Raw genomic sequence first — 21,957 nt, 5'->3', positions numbered from 1 at the left:
ATGTATTATTCCTATTAATATAACCCATAAAATATACAGAAGACGCTGCATGGTAGAGCTAATGTTGTTGGATCAAGCCAAATGTTTGCAATTACCTGACTTTTGAGTTCATATTAAAGCTAAGTTTTTTAAATTGCAACGAGGGGGAAATATTTCAGCAGATGAAGACGTTCCTTTGAAGATGTAAAGTAACTGTCCAGCCTTCTATAGCTACTTTACCATGATGCAGGGCCTTGGAGGGAGTAGGAAACTGGAGATGTTTCTGGACACCCTGTTCCACTGCGGTTGATTTTGTAATGTACAGTATCGCCTATGAATGATGCTAATGTTCAGCAAGTTCTTGACTGAAATTACAACTGTAATTACAGAACAGCTCTTATTGTTCATTTGTGTGAGCACTCTGTGTTCCCTGTTTCAGAGATTGGAAATGCATATGCTGTGCTGAGCAATCCAGAAAAACGAAAGCAATATGACCTTACAGGCAGTGAAGAGCAAGCATGCAATCACCCTGGCAATGGTAGATTTAATTTCCACAGAGGTTGTGAGGCTGATATTACTCCAGAGGATTTATTCAATATGTTCTTCGGAGGAGCGTTTCCATCAGGTATTTACTCATTAATATTTTATGGATATTTATCAGAGCTGCACTACTGAGTTCATATGATGATTTTTAGAATACTTATTCCAAACTCTTATTTTCCTAATCTACTGTAAGCAATTTTTCCTCTGTGTATTGCTACAGTTTCCTTTTCTGATTACTATGGTGACCTCAAGAGTACATGAAATCATAAATTCATAAATATTGTAGGTTTTCAAAAAATAAGACCTAGTTTATTTAATGCAAATTTCAAAATAGAAGAAGTTTAAATATGAGCTATTTTAAATGTCTCACTCTGTATATTAATTCCCCAGTCTATAGTCATCAAGGCATTTTAGTTTCTCACTCATCTTGTGTGTTTATAACAGGTGTTTTCTTGACTGTTGATGCTTCTTTTTGTAGGTAGTGTACATTCGTTTTCTAACGGTCGAGCTGGCTACAGTCATCCTAATCAACACCGTCATAGTGGACATGAGAGAGAAGAGGAGAGGGGTGATGTATGTTTGAGTGGTTTTGACCTGAATCTACTGCTAGAGAAAGAAGATTATAGTCATATACATGGCATGATTGCAGGGGAATCTTTGGCTCTGTAGGAACAGCTGAATTTGCAAGTGAAATATTTTTACAGGGACAGCCTAGCTCCTTTGGTAAACAGACATGAAGATTTGCATAAGGTGCAGTAAACAGAACAAAAGATTCCAAACTAACATCCTAAATGATTTAAGCTAGTTTCTGGTCACTAAGAGCTTGTATGTACTTGAAAATTAATTTGGATTGAGCAGGGCAGATTGATTTAAATCACCAAGTGGAAACCGTTGATTTAAATCATTAAAATTGGTTAACTTTTCCATCCGTACTTCAGTTATTTTCTAAAGAAAGTTGCATTCTCATTGGTTGATATAACTACTAACATATTTTGATTTACAACTAAATAGTCTTTACATTAGATGTGGTACATCTTTTTGCTGCCTCGGAGGGTACACTCTAACTATAGGCATTTATTTCAGAAATTATATAACATAACATTTTCAGGTTATTAATTTTACATTTATTATGTTAAAAATAGTGACTGATACATCGCTTATATATTATGTAAATAATTTTTGCTCATGATTTGTGTCAAGCTGAATTAGGATGGTAACTGGAATTTAATTTAACACCATAAAACAGCTATATAATTTATTAAAACAACACTAAATGTTTTGGATATATAAATTTCTCTTATCAAAACATGTTACACATTTACAACTAAATTTTAATAAGTTTAGGCCTTAACATATTTTGTATTAAATTGAGATTTCATTTTTAAATGGGTTTATTTTTAAAAAGGAACTTCTTGTAATTTAAATAACAAAAATTTTAAAAATCCAATTTAAAACGTCCAATTTTTTTCCACCTTGATATTAAGGTAGGAAGTTAATTTAAAACACAATAGCTACTCCTGAGAATAACTTCATATGTGAACGCTCTTGTTCTGGAATAAGAGCACCTTATTCACATTTATCCTAATCTACTTTAAAAGTGGATTAAGTTAAGAGCATTCACACATGCAGTTACTTAAGAATAGCTGTTTCAGAATTTCAGAATAGCCCTAAGTGTGGCGTGCTGTGTACCTGCATTTAGCTACTTATTTGACATCTATATAAACCTGGTCCAGTTCATTAAATCAGTGAAAAGACTCATTGACTTCAGTGGGCGTTGAATTACAACTCTGGAGTTTTAAATGCATCTCTTCCATGTTGTATGATGCAATATGTATTGGATTCCTGTTAACTAACTAATGCCATTTATACTTGTGTTGTAAACTGTTGGGATAGGGAAAGCCTTTCTCTTGTGTGTGTGCAGTGTCAGCACAATGGGGTTCTAATTTTTGATTGGAGTCTCTGGGCACTATTACAGTACAAATAATAATTATGAGTGATTTTGGGGTAGGGATATCTGAGAGTACCTAAAATTTGTAATTGTTGTACAAAGCAGTTGGTCTTTTGGATTTTTAGGTTATTGGTATAGTGTTCAATCTTAAAAAGCAAATCCCAGATTAAACCCTGCCAAATTTGCATACTATCTTGATCCCGATTTTATGAAATGCCCAAATCTTATTTGTTCTGTTCCGTAGGGAGGCTTTTCTATGTTCATCCAGCTGATGCCTATTATTGTATTGATCCTCGTCTCTTTGTTGAGCCAGTTGATGGTTTCTAATCCTCCTTATGCCTTGTACCCAAGATCGTAAGTAATGCTGATTAAATTTGTTAAAAAAATACTTCTCCATTTTTAAAATGCCCTTTTTATTTCTTTGCATGGCTTTTTAACATCTGCTTTGCAGAGTCATCTTCTACTTGTATCAAGTCAGGCAGTTGACAAAAACAACCTCCTGACCTGTGTTGTTAAGGTCTGAATTATAATGAAAGCTGGAGAAATTCTCTATTCCCCCTTTTCCCCCAGAGTAGACTTTGTTACAATATTTTATCCCTGCCTGTCTGGAAGGGAATATAGGTGTTGAAACTCATATCTATTTCAGACGGAAGGGTATCTAAAACTCCATATTTTTTCTTGAAAGAAATAACTCCTTTGACAAATCATGCAGGAGGTAAATTGCTATCACTGCTTGTAGGGTTCTCACTCTCTTGCAGAACTGCTGGACTTCATAGAAGGAAGCCTCCTTCTCCTGCAGCGTTTGAGCTCCACAGGAGAGAGATGTTCTTCCCTTTTGAGGCTAAGCTCCTGTGATACAAGCACCACTCCTCCAGAGCACGCACAAACCATGAGTTTTTAATCCACAATATGCCAGCATGCAGGTGGATTTCTCAAGGGCTGCAGTAAAACATTTTAGAGTGAAATGTTGCAGGCTGGGGACCTCGTTTTTTGTTTTGCCAGGTTCCAGTGTTGGTTGGTTGTTTTATACTTATTTATTTATAATGTTTTAAAACAAAGATGGCTTACTAAAATTACTTTTGGAGATGGAGAGAGGTAAAAGGCAGAAGTTCTATATTCATATGAATGTAAACATTTTCTTCTGTTAAACATGACACTCCCACTGCTTTTCATTACAACTCTGACTTTTCTGTACCTTGAAATAGTGTACTCAGTGAAACCTTATTGCTGCTCGCCAATGGCAACATTTGAAACATACATATTGTGTATATAAAAAGAATAACAAACATGTCTCTCACAGAGGTACAGGGCAGACCATCAAAATGAAGACAGAAAACCTGGGTGTCATTTATTATGTCAGCAAGGACTTCAGAAATGAATACAAAGGAGTGTCATTACAGAAGGTGGAAAAGAGTGTGGAAGAGGACTATGTGTCCAACATTCGAAATAACTGTTGGAAGGAGAGGCAGCAAAGTAAGTTTACCCAATGAGTAATGTTTGGCACTTCTCAAAAACATGTGTTACCATGAAAAGCTTATTTCTGTGTTAGAATAGAATGAAGTGACTATTTTTACTAAAAGGTGTTTACATGTGATTTGCATGAAAGAACCAATACAAAGGCCAGTCTTTCACATTTGTTGCATTTTAAAAATACACCAAGTAGTCTGTGTTAATTCCCAAGGTTTTTACTTGACAACTGAAGGAAACAACTGTCATCTACAAAATGATAGATTCCTTGTTCTGTTAACTGTGACCATTTCTTAGAAAGTGAATTGTTGTAAATTTTTGGCATTGAATGACACACTTATTAATTTGACTACATTAATCATGGGAAAGAAGGAAAACTTACTTTGACCTGAGGTCTTGAACTTCCTGTATGTAGTTCTGGACAACGCTAAAAATGACACACAGAAATTTCAATATCATGTACATCTTTGGGGCCCAAAATAAATGTTTCACTTTCTGTCATTTTATCTCCCTTCCCAACAACTAGCAACTTGTGCAATATCAGATATTAAAAAACAGGTTGTTTAGGCTACTAACTTTTTTCTTACCCACATTAATTCAAATATAATTTAGCCAGCTACTTTTTAGAAGGGATAGAGCGCAAATCCAATCCTTTAGTACCTGTGAGCGACGTAAAATGTTGTCAGGCTGTGAAGGTAGGGCTGCAAAAAATCACATCAAAACTGAAGTGAGAAAGAAAAATGACATGTTTTTTAACATCCAATATCTCACAATCTACAGGGACTAGATATTCTTTGGACCAGTACAAATGTTTACAAGATCATGAAGTCTTCCACTCATTGGTCATGGATCAATCAACAGACATAAATAAAAGTTAGATCCCTATTTTTTGTCCCTCCAAAATAAATTAACATCCTTTAGGTAAAGCTTAGAATTAATTAATTTAGAATCATTAATACTAGAGTTGGACGAAATAATTTTTTCCCATGAAAGATTTTGAACAAACATTTTTCATTCATGGTTTTTGAGAAATTTTGAAATGAAATTTAAAATTTTGAGTTTTGAATTCTGATTTTTTTTTCCTCTCTCTCCCTCTTCACATTCCCCTTTTTTCCCCCATTGGAAACACTGATGCGATAGAGATTTTTTTTTAAGTGTGTGAAAGTAGGAAGGGGTGCACTTCTGCACTTGTTTAAACATGGAAAAATGGAAAGTAAACACAAATAATACTTTCTCTAATTCGTTTTTACTTTTTTCACTTTCAATTTTTTTAAGAGTATATTCTCCACCTTCTCACACTAAAAAAACCCACACTTCTAGCCAACATCGTCCTGAGGGGAAAAGTACAAAAGAGACAGAGAAAAATAGTTTTTCCCACTTTCTGAGGTTTGTTAATCTCTACTGTCCCTTATGCTTGCTTTTTTCCAGTAGTAAAAGATGGGGGGAGTAAATAAGAGTGAGAGGGAGTGGGTGAAGATTCCAAAAGTAAAAAGCAAAATAGTTGTTTTGAAATCTAAACTGAAAGGAGAAACAGTTAGGAATGAAAACTTTCATTTTGAAATTTGCTGTCATAAAATGTGGTCAAATAACATTTTCCTGCTTAAAAAAATGGTTTTCAACTAAATCCTATTTTTCTACAGGATACATTTGCTATTTAGAATAGGAAACGTACAAATGTATTTGTAGATTTGAGCTTAAATGTTGATGTGACTTCTCCTTAAAATAATTGCTAAAAAAATGAGACATGCAAGGGTACATAGGTACCATCTCATAATAGATGCAACATAATCTTTTTGAGAAGTAATACCTTATTATTGTTTAGTCCCTTTGTTTTTGTTTTACAGCAGGTTTTTGCATAATGCAAGATGCTGCAAAAAAAAAAAAAAAAAGGTGGGGAGAGATGTGGAGGGTAGGAATTCTGTAGAAGTTCTCTAAATCAAAAATTGATTTAAAAAATATCCTATCAAAGCAGGGTTGGGGATGGGTTTTGGGCAGGTTATTTTCTTCAAGGCTTAAACACGTCAATTTGAATATTTAATGGAAGTCTCACAAACTATAATGTGGTTAAAATAGCAAATCCAGGTAGGGGATCACCAGGTGGCTGAACTAAATGGCTGCTGTGTGTCTGAGTTCTGAGGGGATAGCACAGTAATCTGCCTTTATTGACCCCTCATCCCCCATATCTGCTAATCCCTCTTCCCCCGCGGGCTCCCCCCCGCAAAAGCAGAGCATGAGATTGCAGAGGAAGGACCATTCAAAAACATCCCCAAATTTAAAAAAAAAATAAACACCCTCACTAAGAAGTCCTTCAGGCTCGCAATATGGGGGAGGCCTCTCTAACTTCAATTTGAAGACAAAGCACCCAAAACAAGGAGGAATGAGCGGGCCAAAGAAAATCAACCACCAACCAGGGCGAACGTTAGGGAGTAGATCTTTGAGTCTGACTACAAGTGTAAGACATCCAAGATTCAAGCAGTAAAGAAGGAAGTTACTGATGTGGAATATTGAGTCACTGTGCTAGAAATGTCTGGCCTAGGACAAACGAGAGAGAGAGAGATGTAGCATAAATTGGACGATACGGAAAATAGATCAAGGAGAAACAACATTGGACTTAAAGGATTGCCTAAAAACTCCGAAGCAGGAAATCCAATTTGGTTTGTAAGAACTTCAGTTACAGAGTTGATCAGTCAAAGCTGTGGGGGGTCAGAGAGCACATAGGGTGCAGCTCTCTCCACCTGGACCTCTTACCAGTCCTCATTGTGCCATTTCATTACTATCAGCAGAAAGATTTAATTATGAAAAAAGCCAGAGGGCATCTGCAACTTGTACTCAAATGGGGTAAGCTGCAATTTTTCCAAAACCTTTCTGTCCTAACTAGAGCTGTGTGCAGAAGTTGCATTTTGCAAACACTTCCAAGGTTTTGGAATTTGACTTCATTCTGAATCAGAATGGAAGCCTAAAACTTTACAATGATCTGTGAAGGAAGATTCCTGAAGAAAATCATTGCAGGTTGATTGAAATGTTTTTTTATGACCATCTAAATGTTTTGTACAGTATATAATACAAAATTTAAAAAAAAAATCAAAATAGTCATTTCAAAATGAAAAATCTAAATGTTTCATTCCAAAAAGTTGAAATGTGATGTTTCAACATTAGAACTTTTTTCAGGGGTTTCTTCTGAAATAAAAGTGAAATGAACTTATTTTTTCAAAGTGTTTCACTTTAGACAGTAGAATGCAGTAGCATATGGTTCCATCAAAATTCTCCAACCAGCTCTAGCCCAAGCTTTAAAAAAAGAGGAGAGAGCTAGGGGAGATTATATTGGCTGTCAGGATGGCAAAGATTTGCTAAAGATGGGGATTCCTGTTTAAATTCTCATTCAGCTTCCAAAATCAGTATTGTATAGTTAGAGACCTTAAACGAGGGAAAATACAGTCCAGTTTCTTTGGATAGAAATCCACATTTCAGACATACGAGAGTATACACCAGAGGTAGAAAATAATAATGAGCTGATTAAAAAACTTTGACAGATTCTGAAGCCCAGGGAAAGGAGGGTAGGATAAGATAAAATACTCTAGAGTACATACTGTCAACGGCAAAAGTGAAGCTGAACAAGAGAAGAGTCAGAAGTTTCACTCAATTTCGTAAAGACTTTGGAAACAATATGTCCTAGATGGTGTAAAGAGGCTCACTCTGTAATATGGTAATGCCCTGTTAAATTGGAGGGATTTGATGATAATTTCTCATTATGCAGTAATATGATAATTTTGTTTGTGATGTTTACATGGCATTGATTTTGTAAACCTACTAAAACTTCCTAAATAGCTTTTAAAAACCAAAGAAATAGCAAATCCTAAAAATTAGAGTTTCTATATGTGTAATAAGGTATTCCTGCTTTGTATTTTATTTATGAAAATATCTGCTCCGTGTTCAATGGTGGGTTTTTTAGATGTCATTCTTTGCTATTTAAAAACTTCTTTCCAAAGCTGTTTGTCTTTAATTAATGACTTATTCGTTAGAATTTTAACCTGAGACTGAAAAAGAGATGTTATGCAATTCAGATACTCCACAATGTAGGAACTCCTGTAAAACAGAACACAGGGATTATTTTATGCCTGAGAAACTGGCATATTTAGTGTGCTGGACAACTAGGTCTCAAAGGCCTCTCTCAGAATGGATTTTGAACACTGCCAGGGTAACTAGAGGTGTACCATTAAGATCACACAGAAGATCATTGACCACAGGGGTGAAGTGATCAATATCTTTATTGGTGTACAGTAAGTAAGCAAGTAATGGGGGATAGGGAATCTCTCTGAAATCAGAAAGTACGGATTGAAATATAAGAACACTGAAAGTCTGTTACCGGCATTGGCCTTCAAACTGGCAAGCAATGCTGAAGGAAATCCAGCAGAGGGAAGCCTGCAATAAAATGACACATTGATGTCACTATGATTATCAACTGGGAGCAGCAAACAGAGTGATGCAAGGTGTGAGGAGGATTTAGATGTTTGGGGTAGTTCTGAGTGGGAGAGAGTCCTGCATACACGTGAAATTACTACTTTAATCCTAAAAATCTTTCTTTTTTAAGAAACAGACTTGCTGTACGCAGCAAAAGTGTACCGAGATGATCGCCTCCGAAAGAAAGCAGACTCCTTGCCCATGGACAACTGCAAAGAACTAGAAAGGCTCACCAGTATCTATCGAGGAGGATGAACTAGAAATTTACCCGTGCATCCTTAAGTACGCTATTATATCTCTTGTCAAGTGAGAAGAGATTTAGTTTCATCCTGGAAGTTGAAAAGAGGGTGGATGTAAAACTCTACTGTGTAGCTGTTTCCAGAATCCTTATGATGAAATTTCATTTAATGGCTTCTTTACCTGCTATGAAATATAGAACAAAGTCAGTTTACATTATTTTAATTGTTTAGGTTTTACTTCAAAGGTTTCCATGAATTCTTTCAGCAGAGAGAGTAGCTCAGAAAGGATGCCACGCTTGTAGAGACTTAGTCATAGTGGTTCTCCTCTAACATATTTGTCATGTAAATATCTATGGAAAGAACACTTTGTGTATATACAAGTTAAATGACTTTCTATTTAAAATCTCAGAAATTTAGCTCCATAAAACATTTTGTTTCACTGATGAAATAAATAGTATGACTACATCACTCCTTATTCAGATGTCAAGTGTGTGTAGTTTAAAAAAAAAATGTTAAACACTTTATCTCTAACTTTATGTAAAATCTTCAGGCTTTACCAGCTTAGAGGAACTTGATATTTTTAAAATATAGCAGTGTATATTCCGAAATATATGTTGGGATAAATTTAATTTGGTGTAGAGTAGCAGTTAGCTGTTGTTGTTTTTAAGAATTTCTGACCAATACTAAGAAAACCAAGAGCTTCACTAATCTCTTTTAAAAGTAAATATTTGTAAAGTGCTATGCAGAAGTTATGAACATTGCTTTTAGTACTTGGAGTACTTTACAGCAACTCTGCCCTTTGGTATTTCAGTTGTATATAAGTCCATAAGCATGTTGAACATGCATTCCCAGGTTCCTTATTTTTCACTGAAAAGGTAGAGGGAAAATCTGCAATAGTAATTAGTTTAAAAAAAAAAAAAAACGATGTTTCCTCTGGGGAGATTCGCAGTTTCTCATTTCAAGCTAGTATCTTCAAACTGATTCCTATTCACTCAACACAAGTGGAATAGGAAAATCACTGCTCAAGTCAAGCGTTGTGCCTTTTAACACTTCTGACAATTAACTATTAAATGCTTAGCTGCCTTGTAACATTCTGCTGTGATCAGAGCCCCACAAATTTGATCAAGTACAGGAACAAGAGGAAGTCACAAGATATAAAGTTGTTTCAGTCCAGAATCTTGCTGGATGGACTTCCTGTAGATGAGAAAACATACCATTTAACTATTAAATACAATAAAGTATCATTTAATTCCAAGGACTGAACATGTAAATTATATGTATCCACACATGCTGTCACAAATTAAGGGGCATTCTGAAAAAGCTGGATACAGGGTGTGTGATGCCGACAGAAAGAAATGAGTAGGTGCTTTGAGTGTAGTAGGTGAAATTTCTACATCATTGTACTGTTTGTCAGTGCAACATAGCAAAATATTTTGTCTTTCATTTGTGAATGCTGGCTATTTGGTAATAAGGGCAGTCCATTGTTTTAGAGAATTTCTCTCTCTAAATTTATCAAATTGCAGGGAGGCAAATTCTGCTCTCTGGTTATAACAGTGTAGCTACTTAACTGAAGTCAGTGCCCTATTCAACTTCATTGGGCTTACTTTGGATTTACACTGGTGTACTTTGTGAGCATAATTAGTCCTTAGAGCCACATTAAATGCTGCTAATTTGAGTGGACCTTAAGCCTTTTGTGTTTACCTTTTCTAAAGTGTCTCACTGGAAGTGCCCAGTATTGTATATGATGGTGTAACATGGAACAGGCTGGCTGGTGACGTACAAAGCTAATAGCCAAACCAAAACATTCTTCCTCTTTTGGAAGAGGTAATGTTCATAGTGGAAATCAAAGGTGAACTTCAAAGCGAAGAGCTGAAAACTGAAACGAAGCAGGGTTTCTGTGCTGAATGTCCCCACGAATCAGGTTTTGGGGCAAGGAGAGACGAATGATGTATCACATTCATCTATTTATTGTAGAAATCATCCAAATGTTTGCAGTTTGCCTTAGAAGTAAAGAAAGCGAGCAAATGTGGATTACCTAAATTCTAAAAGTATCCCGAAAGCATTATAAATATGCTAATTTGGAGGACATAACATCAAAGAACTTGTCAAATTCTCTAGATAGTCGTAATAGAAGAATTTTTTCAATGGTCTTGAGCAAATGCACTGGCCTCCTGCTTCATAGATATGCCTGTATGCTTGTGGGTGCCATTTTTTCAGTGAACACAAAGGGAAATGATTTCATAGTGTGTTTATAAAATATGGGGGCTGTGAAATCACAGTTAAGAAATATTTTTAATAAAGCTGCTTACAATAAACCTGTAGTTACTGCATAGTTAGAACTAGGCTGCTACATTCCATTGAATTATAAATTATTAGAAAAATAATTACCTTTCTAAGCATATTCCATTTAAAAAACATGTTTTGATTGGTTGAAAAAATGCTGCTTAACACTTGATAGATTAAGTATTTGCAGTCTCTCTTACTGAGACCAGGGTATGGGAACTGGGGAAGCATGGGTATTACTTCCTATTCCTGCCTACCTTAAAGGTGATCTGCAAGGATTCTTTTAAAGTTGGCCGTATGTCCTGTTTTGCTTCTTTGTAATGTATTTTAAAAATAAAAGTCTGGGGGTTTTTACTTTTTTTAAAAAAAACTTAGTATCAGGAATGTCAAGTCTCCTTTTCCTTGGTTTTGCTGAAGGATCTTCTGGGTAGCTCAAAGTATGTTTCTTGTGAGCAATATGTTAACTGAAGGGATAAATATCCTTTCTCAAAAATGTTAATTAGTCTTAAATATTATCAAAAAAAACCAAACCAGAGTTTTAAGCAGCCTGATTTTAAAATCCCTGTACTTTTTAGCTGCTTGGATTTTACTCTGGACTCTTGTGAGTCAGTCACTTCACTAGTCCTCCAGTCACCATAGAGATTTCCAGCTTTCACAGAACCTGAATTTCTCAACTGAAAAAACAGCTGAGAAAAATCATTTAACAAAACAGATCCTTGTAGGCTAACTTGATATATAATAAAGAAGCAAAAACAAGCCCATTTATTTCCTTTGCAAAGGTGACCTTTAAAAAAAATCCCCACAACATAACATCTATGTTTTAGTCAGTGGAGAACCCTGATTTGTTACCAGTTTACAGTAATATATATTTTGCACATTTGGTAAACATTTCAGTAGAAGTTCTGTTTGTTTACCTAAAAACAAACTTAAAAGTGAATTTAGGACTTAAAAAAAAAAGACTTATTTGTAAGATTACAAAAGACAAAGTTTATAGCCATTAAAATATAGTTAGCACTTTATTTTAAAGCAAGGATCTCAAACTCAGATCATCACGAGGGCCACATGAGGACTAGTACGTTGGCCCAAGGGCTGCATCACTGAAACCTTTTCATACAATGATACAAAAGTATAGTCAAAAATGAAAAAAATGAAGAGTAATACAGTATGCTATTAAAAGTCAATGTAGTAACTTTTTAAAAACTGTAATGTGAAGAGGGGTTTTAATAAAATATAAACACCTGTAACTATTCCTTATGTGGTCAGTAACGCTGAGGATGATCTACACTAACAGTCTATCAACACAGCTGTAATTGCAGGAACTTTTTAAAGTAACTATACATACGTAATATGTTGCCACTTTTAACAAACATTCTTCCCAACTACTTACAGCAAAGAATCTCACATGCTGAACTTCATACCTCAGACTCCTCATTTAGTCCATGAGGCCCTGCCCCTGCCCTGCCTCTTCCCACCCCTTCACTGACCCCATTCCAACACCTTCCCCAAAGTCCCCGCCCCAACTCCGCCTCCTCTCTGCCCCTATTCCAACCCCTTCCCCAAATCCCTGCCCCAGTCCTGCCTCTTCTCCACCTCCTCCCTTGAGCGTGCCATATCCCCGCTCTTCCCCCGTCCCTCTTGGAAAGTCCTAAGTGCTGCCAAACAGCTGTTTGGCAGCGGGAAGTGCTGTGAAGTAGGCGGAGGAGCAGGGAGGAGGGGATCCTGGGAGTTTGGCTGCCAGTGGAGTTGGCGCCTATGGTGGGCTGCAGGAAATAATTCCACTGGCTGTGTGTTTGAGACCCCTGTTTTAAAGGATCAGAGTCAATTTAAAAACTTCCCTCTGGAAATCTTTGACCTATTGTTACAAGTAACAAGTAAGAGTGCTATTATGATGAAGGGGCAAAACAATATCTATTTTTCAAGTTTGTTTATTTTGTAGTAGTTTCACTGACTGACTCACTATTACAGGGGAATCAGTGTCCTCTGTGTGGGTCTTTCACATAGGAACAAGTAGAGGAATACACAGGAAAATGCAATAGTAAAACAAAAAACTGACGGGAACTCAAAGGTAGGCGTCATTACCTGAAACTTTCACCCTTTTTATTTAATTCACCAAAGTGATCATATGAATGGTCATACTGGATCAGACCAAAGGCCCATCTAGCCCAATATCCTGTCTTCCAACAGTGGCCCATGCCAGGTACCCCAGAGAGAATGAACAGAACAGGTAATCCATCAAGTGATCCATCCCATCGCCTATTCCCAGCTTATGCAAACAAAGGCTAGGGACACCATCCCTGCCCTCCTGGCTAATGGCCATTGATGGACCTATCTTCCATGAACTTATCTAGTTCTTTTTTGAACCCTGTTGTAGTCTTGGCCTTCACACCATCCTCTGGCAAGGAGTTCCACAGGTTGAGTACGTTGTGTGAAGAAATACGTCCCTTTGTTTGTTTTAAATCTGCTGCCTATTTAATTTCATTGGGTGACCTTTAGTTCTTGTGTTATGAGGAGAAGTAAATAACACTTCCTTATTTACTTTCTCCACACCTGTCCTGATTTTATAGAGCTCTATCATATCCAATTAGTCATCTCTTTTCCAAGCTGAAAAGTCCCAGTCTTATTAATCTTTCCTCATATGGAAGCTATTCCACACCCCTAATCATTTTTGTTGCTCCTTTATGTACCTTTTCTAATTCGAATATATCTTTCTTGAGATGGGGAGATCAGATCTGCATACAGTAATCAAGATGTGGGCATAACAGGGATTTATATAGAGGCAACATGATACTTTGTCTTCTTTTCTGTGCCTTTCCTAATGATGCCTAACATTCTGTTCACTTTTTTGACTGCCGCTGCACATTGAGGGGATGTTTTCAGAGAGCTATCCACAATGACTCAAAGATCTCTTTTTTGAGTGGTAACAGCTAACTTAGACCCCATCATTTTATATGTTGAGATTACATTTTCTAATGTGCATTGCTTTGCATTTATCAACATTGAATTTCATCTGCCATGTTGTTGCCCAATCACCCAGTTTTGTGAGATGCCTTTGTAACGCTTGTAACTCTTTGGAATTAACCATCTTGAGTAGTTTTGTATCATCTGCAAATTTTGCCACCTCACTGTTTACCCCTTTTTCCGGATCATTTATTAACATGTTTTATAGGACTGATCCCAGTACAGACCCCTGGGGGACACCACTATTTACCTCTCTCCATTCTGGAAACTGACCATGTATTCCTACCCTTTGTTTTCTATCTTTTAACCAGTTACCAATCCATGAGAGGACCTTCCCTCTTATCCCATGACAGTTTACATTGCTTAAGAGCCTGCATTGCAACCTTCTCAGTTTCTTTTCCAAAGGGAACAAACATCACATTCCATAGATATATTGTAGGTGTGATCAAAATCTTTCATTATTTAAACCTCCTGTTTTCCTGTCCTTTGTAGTACTTGTGGTGTCACGCTAGCAGAAACCAGAAAATGTGGAGCTCAGATTTCTCAGGACCTTGGAAGAAATTTTGCTGAAGATGTAGTGCTTAATAACAATTGTACATAGCCAAATACTTTTCCCCCTCTTGGTGAAGCTGCTTTCTTTGAAATCCATGGCAAAATTCCATTTCATTGAACTCAATGGCAAACGTCATTTATTAAATACAATACAGTATAATTTAATTCCATGGACGGAGTATGTATGTTCCATCTATCAACACATGCTGACAAATTACGGGACTTCCTGAAGCTGTGGGATACAGGGTACATGATGCCTGTAGAAAGAGTGAGAGAGTGTTTGAGTTAGTGGGTGACAGTGACTCAGTTGCTCTTTGGGGACTTCAGTGGGGCTCATTGTGGGGGGGAACAAAAGTGGAATTAGCCATTTGCAGTATCAGACCCATACACCTTAGCAAAGCCATTCATTTTACTTTAAATCATTCTTGGTGTACAGTAAGGAACAGTTTAATCTTAAACCTCTGTTCACGGTTTTCCCCCATGTAGCCATTTTAATTATACCAGAAACTCCCATGATCTGTTAATGAGGCAGCTGAAGATTTTACAGGGATCTTATTTCACTGGGAATCTCTTTAGAAGTTACCTTAGTCCACCAAATCCATTATTTTATCCTATGTTCCTATGATTATTTTTGGTAGGAGATGGTGGGTCCTCAACTTTCATTAAAACGAATTGCCTTTTTCATATTCTGCAAGAATGATTTGTATCTCTTTATGCCTGAATTGGTGGTTTGTTTGTTTTTAACACAAGGCCAAATATTCAAAAGTACTCCGAATTTGTTGTGGAGCTGGATTTTTCGAAAGAGCTTAGCTTCTATTTAGGCACTTAAAGCAGTCAGATTTTCAAAAGTTCCCAACACCCAGCAGTTCCTGTTTAGTACAATAACAGCTGTTGGATGCTGAGCGCCTTTGAAAATCTGCTCCTATGGTCTTGGGGGAGAGGGTTGAGATTGTTCTTCTTTACAACCATCTGAACAAGCGAAATACTGAATATTCACAACCGCTATTTGTACTTATAAAAATACAGGCAATCTTGCATTATGTGACAACTTCATTTCCCTTTTTGAATATGGTATGTAATACTTATATAGTATCATGCAGATCCATAGTCATATGATGCATGCACATGCAAATACTAATATATGCATACACCTATATATCTATAAAACTGCATTTACTGGAAATGGGCCTCAATGGGGAGGGGCAAGTAAGTCATGAACTATCTTGATAAGGTCTCTGAGCATTTCAGTCTTTCACCTTCTGCTGTTAACTTTGAGAGTAACGTTGTTGGCATTGTTAAAAAAATTTTTTTTGAAACCATTTGCTTTTTGGGTATTAACCATCATAGCAGAAACATTTATAATCTTATGAAAATGGATAAACTTCCCACAATGCTTGATTATTGTTAATTGACAAATTTTCAATTTTGATCTTTCGGAATCTTCACCTTTTCCCTAACTGAGTCAGCCTACCACTTGAACTGTGTGGATTGTAATCCACTGACTAACCACGTAGTAAATTTAGGTTCGTCATCATGAACCAACACAAGATTCCCTTTCGTCCATTAAATCTGCATGGAGATGCGTTTTTTTCCTCCACATAGTGGGATAGAGGAATGAATGAACACAGTGATCAGACTGTCCAGTTTTGGGCACTTAACAGAATAGATGGCTGCCTCTATATTTCTAATCCCATCAGTTTAGCTGAAGAAAGGGGTAGGGAGGGGGTGCGAACTGATAGGAGAAACTTGGAAAAGGAAAAAGAAACCCATCCTTTTAACTTTCATGCAGATCTAGTCTGTGTTTTAGGGGAAATAGGTAGAATGAGGCCTCTTGGTATAATCTTTTAGATGACTTTATAATCTTTTAGATGACTTTGTAATCTTGAAGGAAAGCTTCATGTTTCAAGCTCCTTTTTCAGTTTGGTTACTCACTATTAAAGATATGAATTTTTTCCAATATGTTTAAATAATTTCCTTTTTAAGCATGTTGAACAGAAACATAAATATTCCTTATATTAAGGGTTATGTGAAATGTAGTTTTTAAAGCTTCTTTGCATGTATAATTTCCCTGACAAATACATGATTCCTTTTCACTCAGTACCAAGGTTTGCTGGTCTTGGGACCACTAGACTTGTGAATCCTGTGTGTGCATGTGTTTAGAGGTGTATATATTTCTTTTCCAGCTAATACCTCAAACTTGTGATAGTTTAATATTGTGCCACTGTAAATTTGCACAGAGCAGAGCTTCCATTAGGAATTAAAATTATCCATCCAATTTTGAGAGTTCTGGTGTCACTGATCTTTAAACGCTTTTTTTCCCTGCCACCTCCACCCCCTCAGTATGTGGGTAAGAATTCCCATTACAGCAGGGGTGGGCAAACTTTTTGGCCCAAGGACCACATCTGGGTATGGAAATTGTATGGCAGACCATGAATGCTCATGAAATTGGGGGTGGAGTGCAGGAGGGGGTGAGGGTTCCGGCTGGGGATGCAGGCCAGAAATGAGGAGTTCAGGGTGTGGGATTGGGCTCCGGGCTGGGGTAGGGCGTTGGAGTGTAGGGGTGTGTGTGTGAGGGCTCCGGCTGGGAGTGCAGGCTCTGGGGTGAGGGGTTGGGGGTGCAGGAGGGTGCTCCAGGCTGGGGTTCAGAGGGCGGGAGGGGGATCAGGGCTGGGGCAGGGGTACAGGTGCTGAGTGGTACTTACCTCAAGCAGCTACCAAAAGCAGTGGCATGTCCCCGCTCCAGCTCCTATTCGGAAGCGCTGCCAGGTGGCTCTGCATGCTGCCTTTTCCACAGGCACCACCTCTGCAGCTCCCATTGGCTGTGGTTCTTGGCCAATGGGAGCTGCGGGGGCAGTATGTGGAGCCTCTTGGCTGCCCCTACACGGTAGGAGCCAGAGCGGGGACATGCCACTGCTTCTGGGAGGTGCGCGGAGCGAGACAAGCCCCAGACTCCGCTCCCTGGCGGGAGCGCGAGGACCAGATTAAAACGTCTGGAGGTCCGGCTGCGGCCCCTGGGCTGTAGTTTGTCCACCCTGCATTACAGGGTCCATTTTTAGAAAATTATACCCTTTTGCTCTGCTCAGCAATCTGAAATCTGACAAGGTAAAAAGCATTTCTCAATGTGAATAAACTGAAATGTGGTTGGAAATGGCTTACATTTGAAATAACATTTCTGAACTTGCTGCTGGTATTGGCTGTTTTCCTCAGTTGTGACTGATATTTTACAAGTGTATGTTGGAGAATATAAAGTCCCTCACCTGCTTTAAAAATCTGAAGGAATTCTAAATGCTTGTTCTTCAGACTTTTAAAAAAACAGTGCGGGAGAGGTTATACAGTCTTTGCAAGTCATGTTCAAGACACCTAATAAATTTAATGGAAGGCTTGCAAAAGAAATCTGGTGAAATGAAGGTAGTATCTTAACAAAGAAGATCTTATTTTATTTTGTCTAATTCGAAAGCATTTTCAAGATTTAAAGGTTAAGTTTTAAAAAAAGACTTGTCTGATTTATAATATCTAATGTAATATTAGACATATCAAAATAAAATTTATTTTCAGTGTGAAAATGTGCAAAAATCTTACTTTTTTTTACATGTTAAAGAAAACCCCAGGTTGACTAGTCATTCTAGTTCTGTTTTAAATTCAGTGGCTTGCATTTAAAAGGAACAGCTATTTCATTGTATGCTCAGCTCATGTAGATACTGAGAACTAAGACTAGGAACATACTTTATCTTATAAAATCAGTTATTCCTTTTTAAGGCAAAGTGTTCTAGCTACTAAAATGTTGTCTAATCTTAAATTATTCTTAAATATTTTGAAAATACTGCTGAATTGTTTTATAAATTGACTTTTCGACACAGCCATTAATTACCAAAAGGAAGACTGCCTTCTTGCAGTAAACTATTTTTCATTTCCGCTGGGAAAAACTACTACTAATCATAAACAATATTCTGGCGCAACAAACTCCCTTTAACAAATGATTTAGAAGGTGAAAGTAGCAATATCGTACAGTCTATTAGTCTGTGGTTATTTTAAATGTAGTTGAGATATTGGGTGACAGTGATACATACAAACATTAAGAGCTCTGGACTTTGGCAGACCTGAAACAGGTTCTGTGATTTATATCTGCAACCCTAAGCTACTCACTTAAAGTGAAATCCATGCCCCACACTGCAGTCATTGGCAAAACCCCTATTGATTTTAATGGGGCCAAGATTACACCGTTAATCCTGCTCACAATTCTTTGGATTTATGTATTTGTTACACATGTATCTGAAATCTTATGTCCATTTTTAATATTAATCTACTATGGTTATATACGTATGATGACTTTTTAAGGAACAAAATTCCTCTTCAAATTGAAAAGAAATTGAGTAGCAGAATTACAGGACATACACACACCTCTGGGTGTGAAGGTGGGAATCTGCCTCATCCCTTACAATGTATTAAAGCCAGGTGGAGATCTAATATAATTGTAGGTCTACAGCTTATATAATTAGATGGCACACAAACTGCCTTATATAAAAAATGAGTAAACTGCAGTGTTAAAGGAAATAAGCTAGTCAGAAAAGTGGTGTAAAACTAAAATTCTTCATTTTGGGGGAGATTTTTTCAAAAGATGACTAGACATTTCATTCCTGGGAAGGAGCATATAAACGGCAAAAGTCTAAACTTGTCAAAATTGGCATACTTGGACACACACCCCATTTGGATAATCTGCCTTCTAGAACTAAAAGAAGAAAATTATTTTTAAATCTTGGAGAGAAATTCCTAAAATGATACTAAACGTCCACTCTTGTCCTGTTTAATTATATAAAAATCATCAAGTACAGCATTTAACTTCACTCTAATCACTGTTTTTAAAAATACAGCAATGTGACTTACTAGAACAAATGCTGCTGACCTCCTCTACATATACATAATGGCAAACACAGCAGGTGAGCCTCTGTCACTAATTTTTACTGAACTATATAATATCTTTAAAAAACTGCAACTTAGTTGCTCAGTTCCACTGCAGGTGGAAACCCCTCCAACAGGAAAAATGGATAAGACATTTGAAAATTGCCCTTTGAATGGCAACTGGCCTGTCACATCCTCCTGTTAGAGAATGTGAACATGATTTGGGATTGCCAGTTATTTTGCTGTTAAAGCACTATTTTTTTCATGTTAGATATAAAATTTAGCATAGGTGACAGATTCGCATATAGTGTAATTCTAGCTGCATTCCAACATAAAAGCTTAAACAATTCATTCTCTTTGTTCTTTATCTCTTTTGTTCCTGAATTGATCCGGTATCTCCCCTCAAGCATCACCCATTTGCTAGGCAACACTAAATATGTGTATTTGGCAGAATGTTCTTCCCTCTTTAGAATTTATTATGAGAAGAGATTGCCAAGATTTATCCCTAGTTAAACTGAATAGTTGTTGATACAAACCCTTCTTAATGGTTAAGACAACTCTTTGCATTATAAGAAAAGGAGGACTTGTGGCACCTTAGAGACGAACAAATTTATTTGAGCATAAGCTTTCGTGAGCTACAGCTCACTTCATCGGATGATGTGCATCCGATGAAGTGAGCTGTAGCTCACGAAAGCTTATGCTCAAATAAATTTGTTTGTTTCTAAGGTGCCACAAGTCCTCCTTTTCTTTTTGCGAATACAGACTAACACGGCTGCTACTCTGAAACCTTTGCATTATAGTGTGTGAACACATGATTTACATTGATGTAACACCTTTCACCCAGAAGGTCCCAAAGTATTTACAAAATATGTTATACGTTGGGCAAGTGAGATCACTTTGCCAATCTGTAACAAGATAATTCTCACATCAAATTTTGGAACTGTTCAACAGCGTACAGCAACAGTATACCATAATTTAGGACATGAAGTGACGATTATGTCACATGAAACCACAAGTGAAATTATAGCTGGGGTGCACATAACATGAATTGGGCCAGGAATTCAGCGTAATGCCCTCAACTCTTAAGAAACATACATGACCTTAAATAAGTAGCAGGACTTCTGTTTTGCATTTCTTGCACAAGCCAGGATCTTCAGCAGCACATTTCCATCTTTCTGGGAAGAGAGTGACCTGCCATGTTAACACACCATTTTATGCAGCATCCTTTTCCTTCAAGGCCATTTGAGCACTGATTCAGCCCAACTATCTAGATTTATGAGAGCTGATCTGCTGGGTAGGATTTGTTTTTTCTTCTTAAGTCATTCTAACATGTATGGTGTAAATATACATAATTTATCCTGTATAACAATAACAATTAATTATGCGGAACATCATTTGCATAGATGCACAGGACTGCACCTCTGATTCATCCAGATCTTCAGTGTGCTGAGAGGAGATCCCCTTCCATTTCCACTGGCTGGTGTCTCAACTGTAAACCAGCTACCTAACTCTCAAAAGTCAGAAACCTTGGAAGAGCTGGGCTGCCCTAGCAGGAATGAAGGCAAACCACCTGCAAAGGAGGGGATTATTATATTTTTAAGATGACCTGTCATCACTTTACTCCACAGCTGAAAGGAACGTCAGAGGAAATGCAAATAATCTCTGAACTACCTTAGTCCCTGAAATGTCAAATGCTCTGAGATTCATTCCACCTTGCAAACTACTGCATCTGCTGTCATCTGTTATATCTTCCTATTATTACACTGTTGTTTGCAGCGGCGTGGTAGCCCTAACGGCCCCAAGATATCAGAGAGACGAGGTGGGTGGAATATGCTGGTGTCTTCCACCAACCGCCGTTGGTGCAATAAAAGGTATTACCTCACCCAGCTTGTCTCCCTATTATTACAAACAGAAGTAACTGCTAAATCAGGCCGGTGTCACTATGAGAAGGGCTGCCCCTAAACTGCATCGTGCATTAGGGTCTTTAATTGTGTGTGTGTGTTTCAGGGCTACTAAGTGTTACAAGGGGTGGTGGGGTGCGCACTGAACCCCCCCCCGAACAAGGGGGTGAGGGCAGGCGATTCACGGACAGCCCAGGATTCCTGGGCCAGCAGCACCTGCTCACAGAGCCCCCTGAAAATCAGTGCTGGGGCTCGCCGCCCAGCACCCCGCTTGTGCCCGCGGGCAGGCGCCCCGAGAGCACCAGCTCCACAACAGGGCGCGCGGCCCTGGGCGCGACCGCGAGCCCCTCTTCTCCCCGCGGGCTCCCGACGCCCAGTGCCGTCACGTGACCTCACATTTGCTTTGGGGCCGAAGGAGGCAGAGACGCCGCCGTGGCTTCGCCCTTCGCTTGTCCCCTTCCGCGTCCAGTAGCGCAGCCCTTTCGCGGCGCTCACTGAGCAGGCGCAGACGGGTGGGCATGCTCATGCGCTGGCAGCGAGACAGATCTGACGCTACACCGGAAGTGAGGACGGCGCGGGGGGGGGAGGCGGCAGCGATCGTTTCTTGGGTGGGGAGTCATGTGATCGAGGGTGAAAGGGGAAGCGGCTGCTGTCAGCTGGGGTGTTTCTGTGAGGAATTCCGGCAGAAGCGGGCGGCCTGTTGGACCCTGGGGTAAGGGAAGGGGGCGGGGGG

At 38.2% G+C, this 21,957-nt stretch overlaps 2 protein-coding genes and 1 long non-coding RNA gene across 7 annotated transcripts in view; 2 read left to right on the top strand and 1 right to left on the bottom strand.

Moving 5' to 3' along the window:
* DNAJB14 (DnaJ heat shock protein family (Hsp40) member B14) overlaps positions 1–14,403 on the top strand; it is a 35,475-nt gene extending 21,072 nt beyond the window's left edge. For both annotated transcript variants that reach the window (XM_077815069.1, XM_077815068.1), the window contains 5 exons: positions 419–604; positions 1,001–1,095; positions 2,715–2,824; positions 3,771–3,943; positions 8,526–14,403. In XM_077815069.1, the coding sequence (XP_077671195.1) occupies positions 419–604; positions 1,001–1,095; positions 2,715–2,824; positions 3,771–3,943; positions 8,526–8,650 (689 nt within the window). In that variant the 3' untranslated portion in view covers positions 8,651–14,403. The remainder of the gene's footprint in view (positions 1–418; positions 605–1,000; positions 1,096–2,714; positions 2,825–3,770; positions 3,944–8,525) is intronic.
* Positions 14,404–14,547: 144 nt separating this feature from the next.
* On the bottom strand, positions 14,548–21,699 carry LOC144263940 (uncharacterized). The gene is made up of 3 exons (XR_013345876.1): positions 21,621–21,699; positions 20,424–20,498; positions 14,548–14,684 (listed from the first exon to the last, which is right to left on the bottom strand). It is a non-coding gene; the product is annotated as an uncharacterized LOC144263940 (long non-coding RNA).
* Positions 21,700–21,799: 100 nt separating this feature from the next.
* Positions 21,800–21,957, top strand: part of LAMTOR3 (late endosomal/lysosomal adaptor, MAPK and MTOR activator 3) — a 77,648-nt gene continuing 77,490 nt past the window's right edge. For all 4 annotated transcript variants that reach the window (XM_077815065.1, XM_077815067.1, XM_077815066.1 and 1 more), the window contains exon 1: positions 21,800–21,936. The gene's annotated coding sequence lies outside the window, so the exon portion shown is untranslated. The remainder of the gene's footprint in view (positions 21,937–21,957) is intronic.

The sequence above is a fragment of the Eretmochelys imbricata genome, chromosome 4, assembly GCF_965152235.1.
Source record: "Eretmochelys imbricata isolate rEreImb1 chromosome 4, rEreImb1.hap1, whole genome shotgun sequence".
Classification (NCBI taxonomy): Eukaryota; Metazoa; Chordata; order Testudines; family Cheloniidae; genus Eretmochelys; species Eretmochelys imbricata.
Note: the sequence above shows the minus strand (reverse complement) of the source record. Positions and strands in the feature narration are given on the sequence as shown.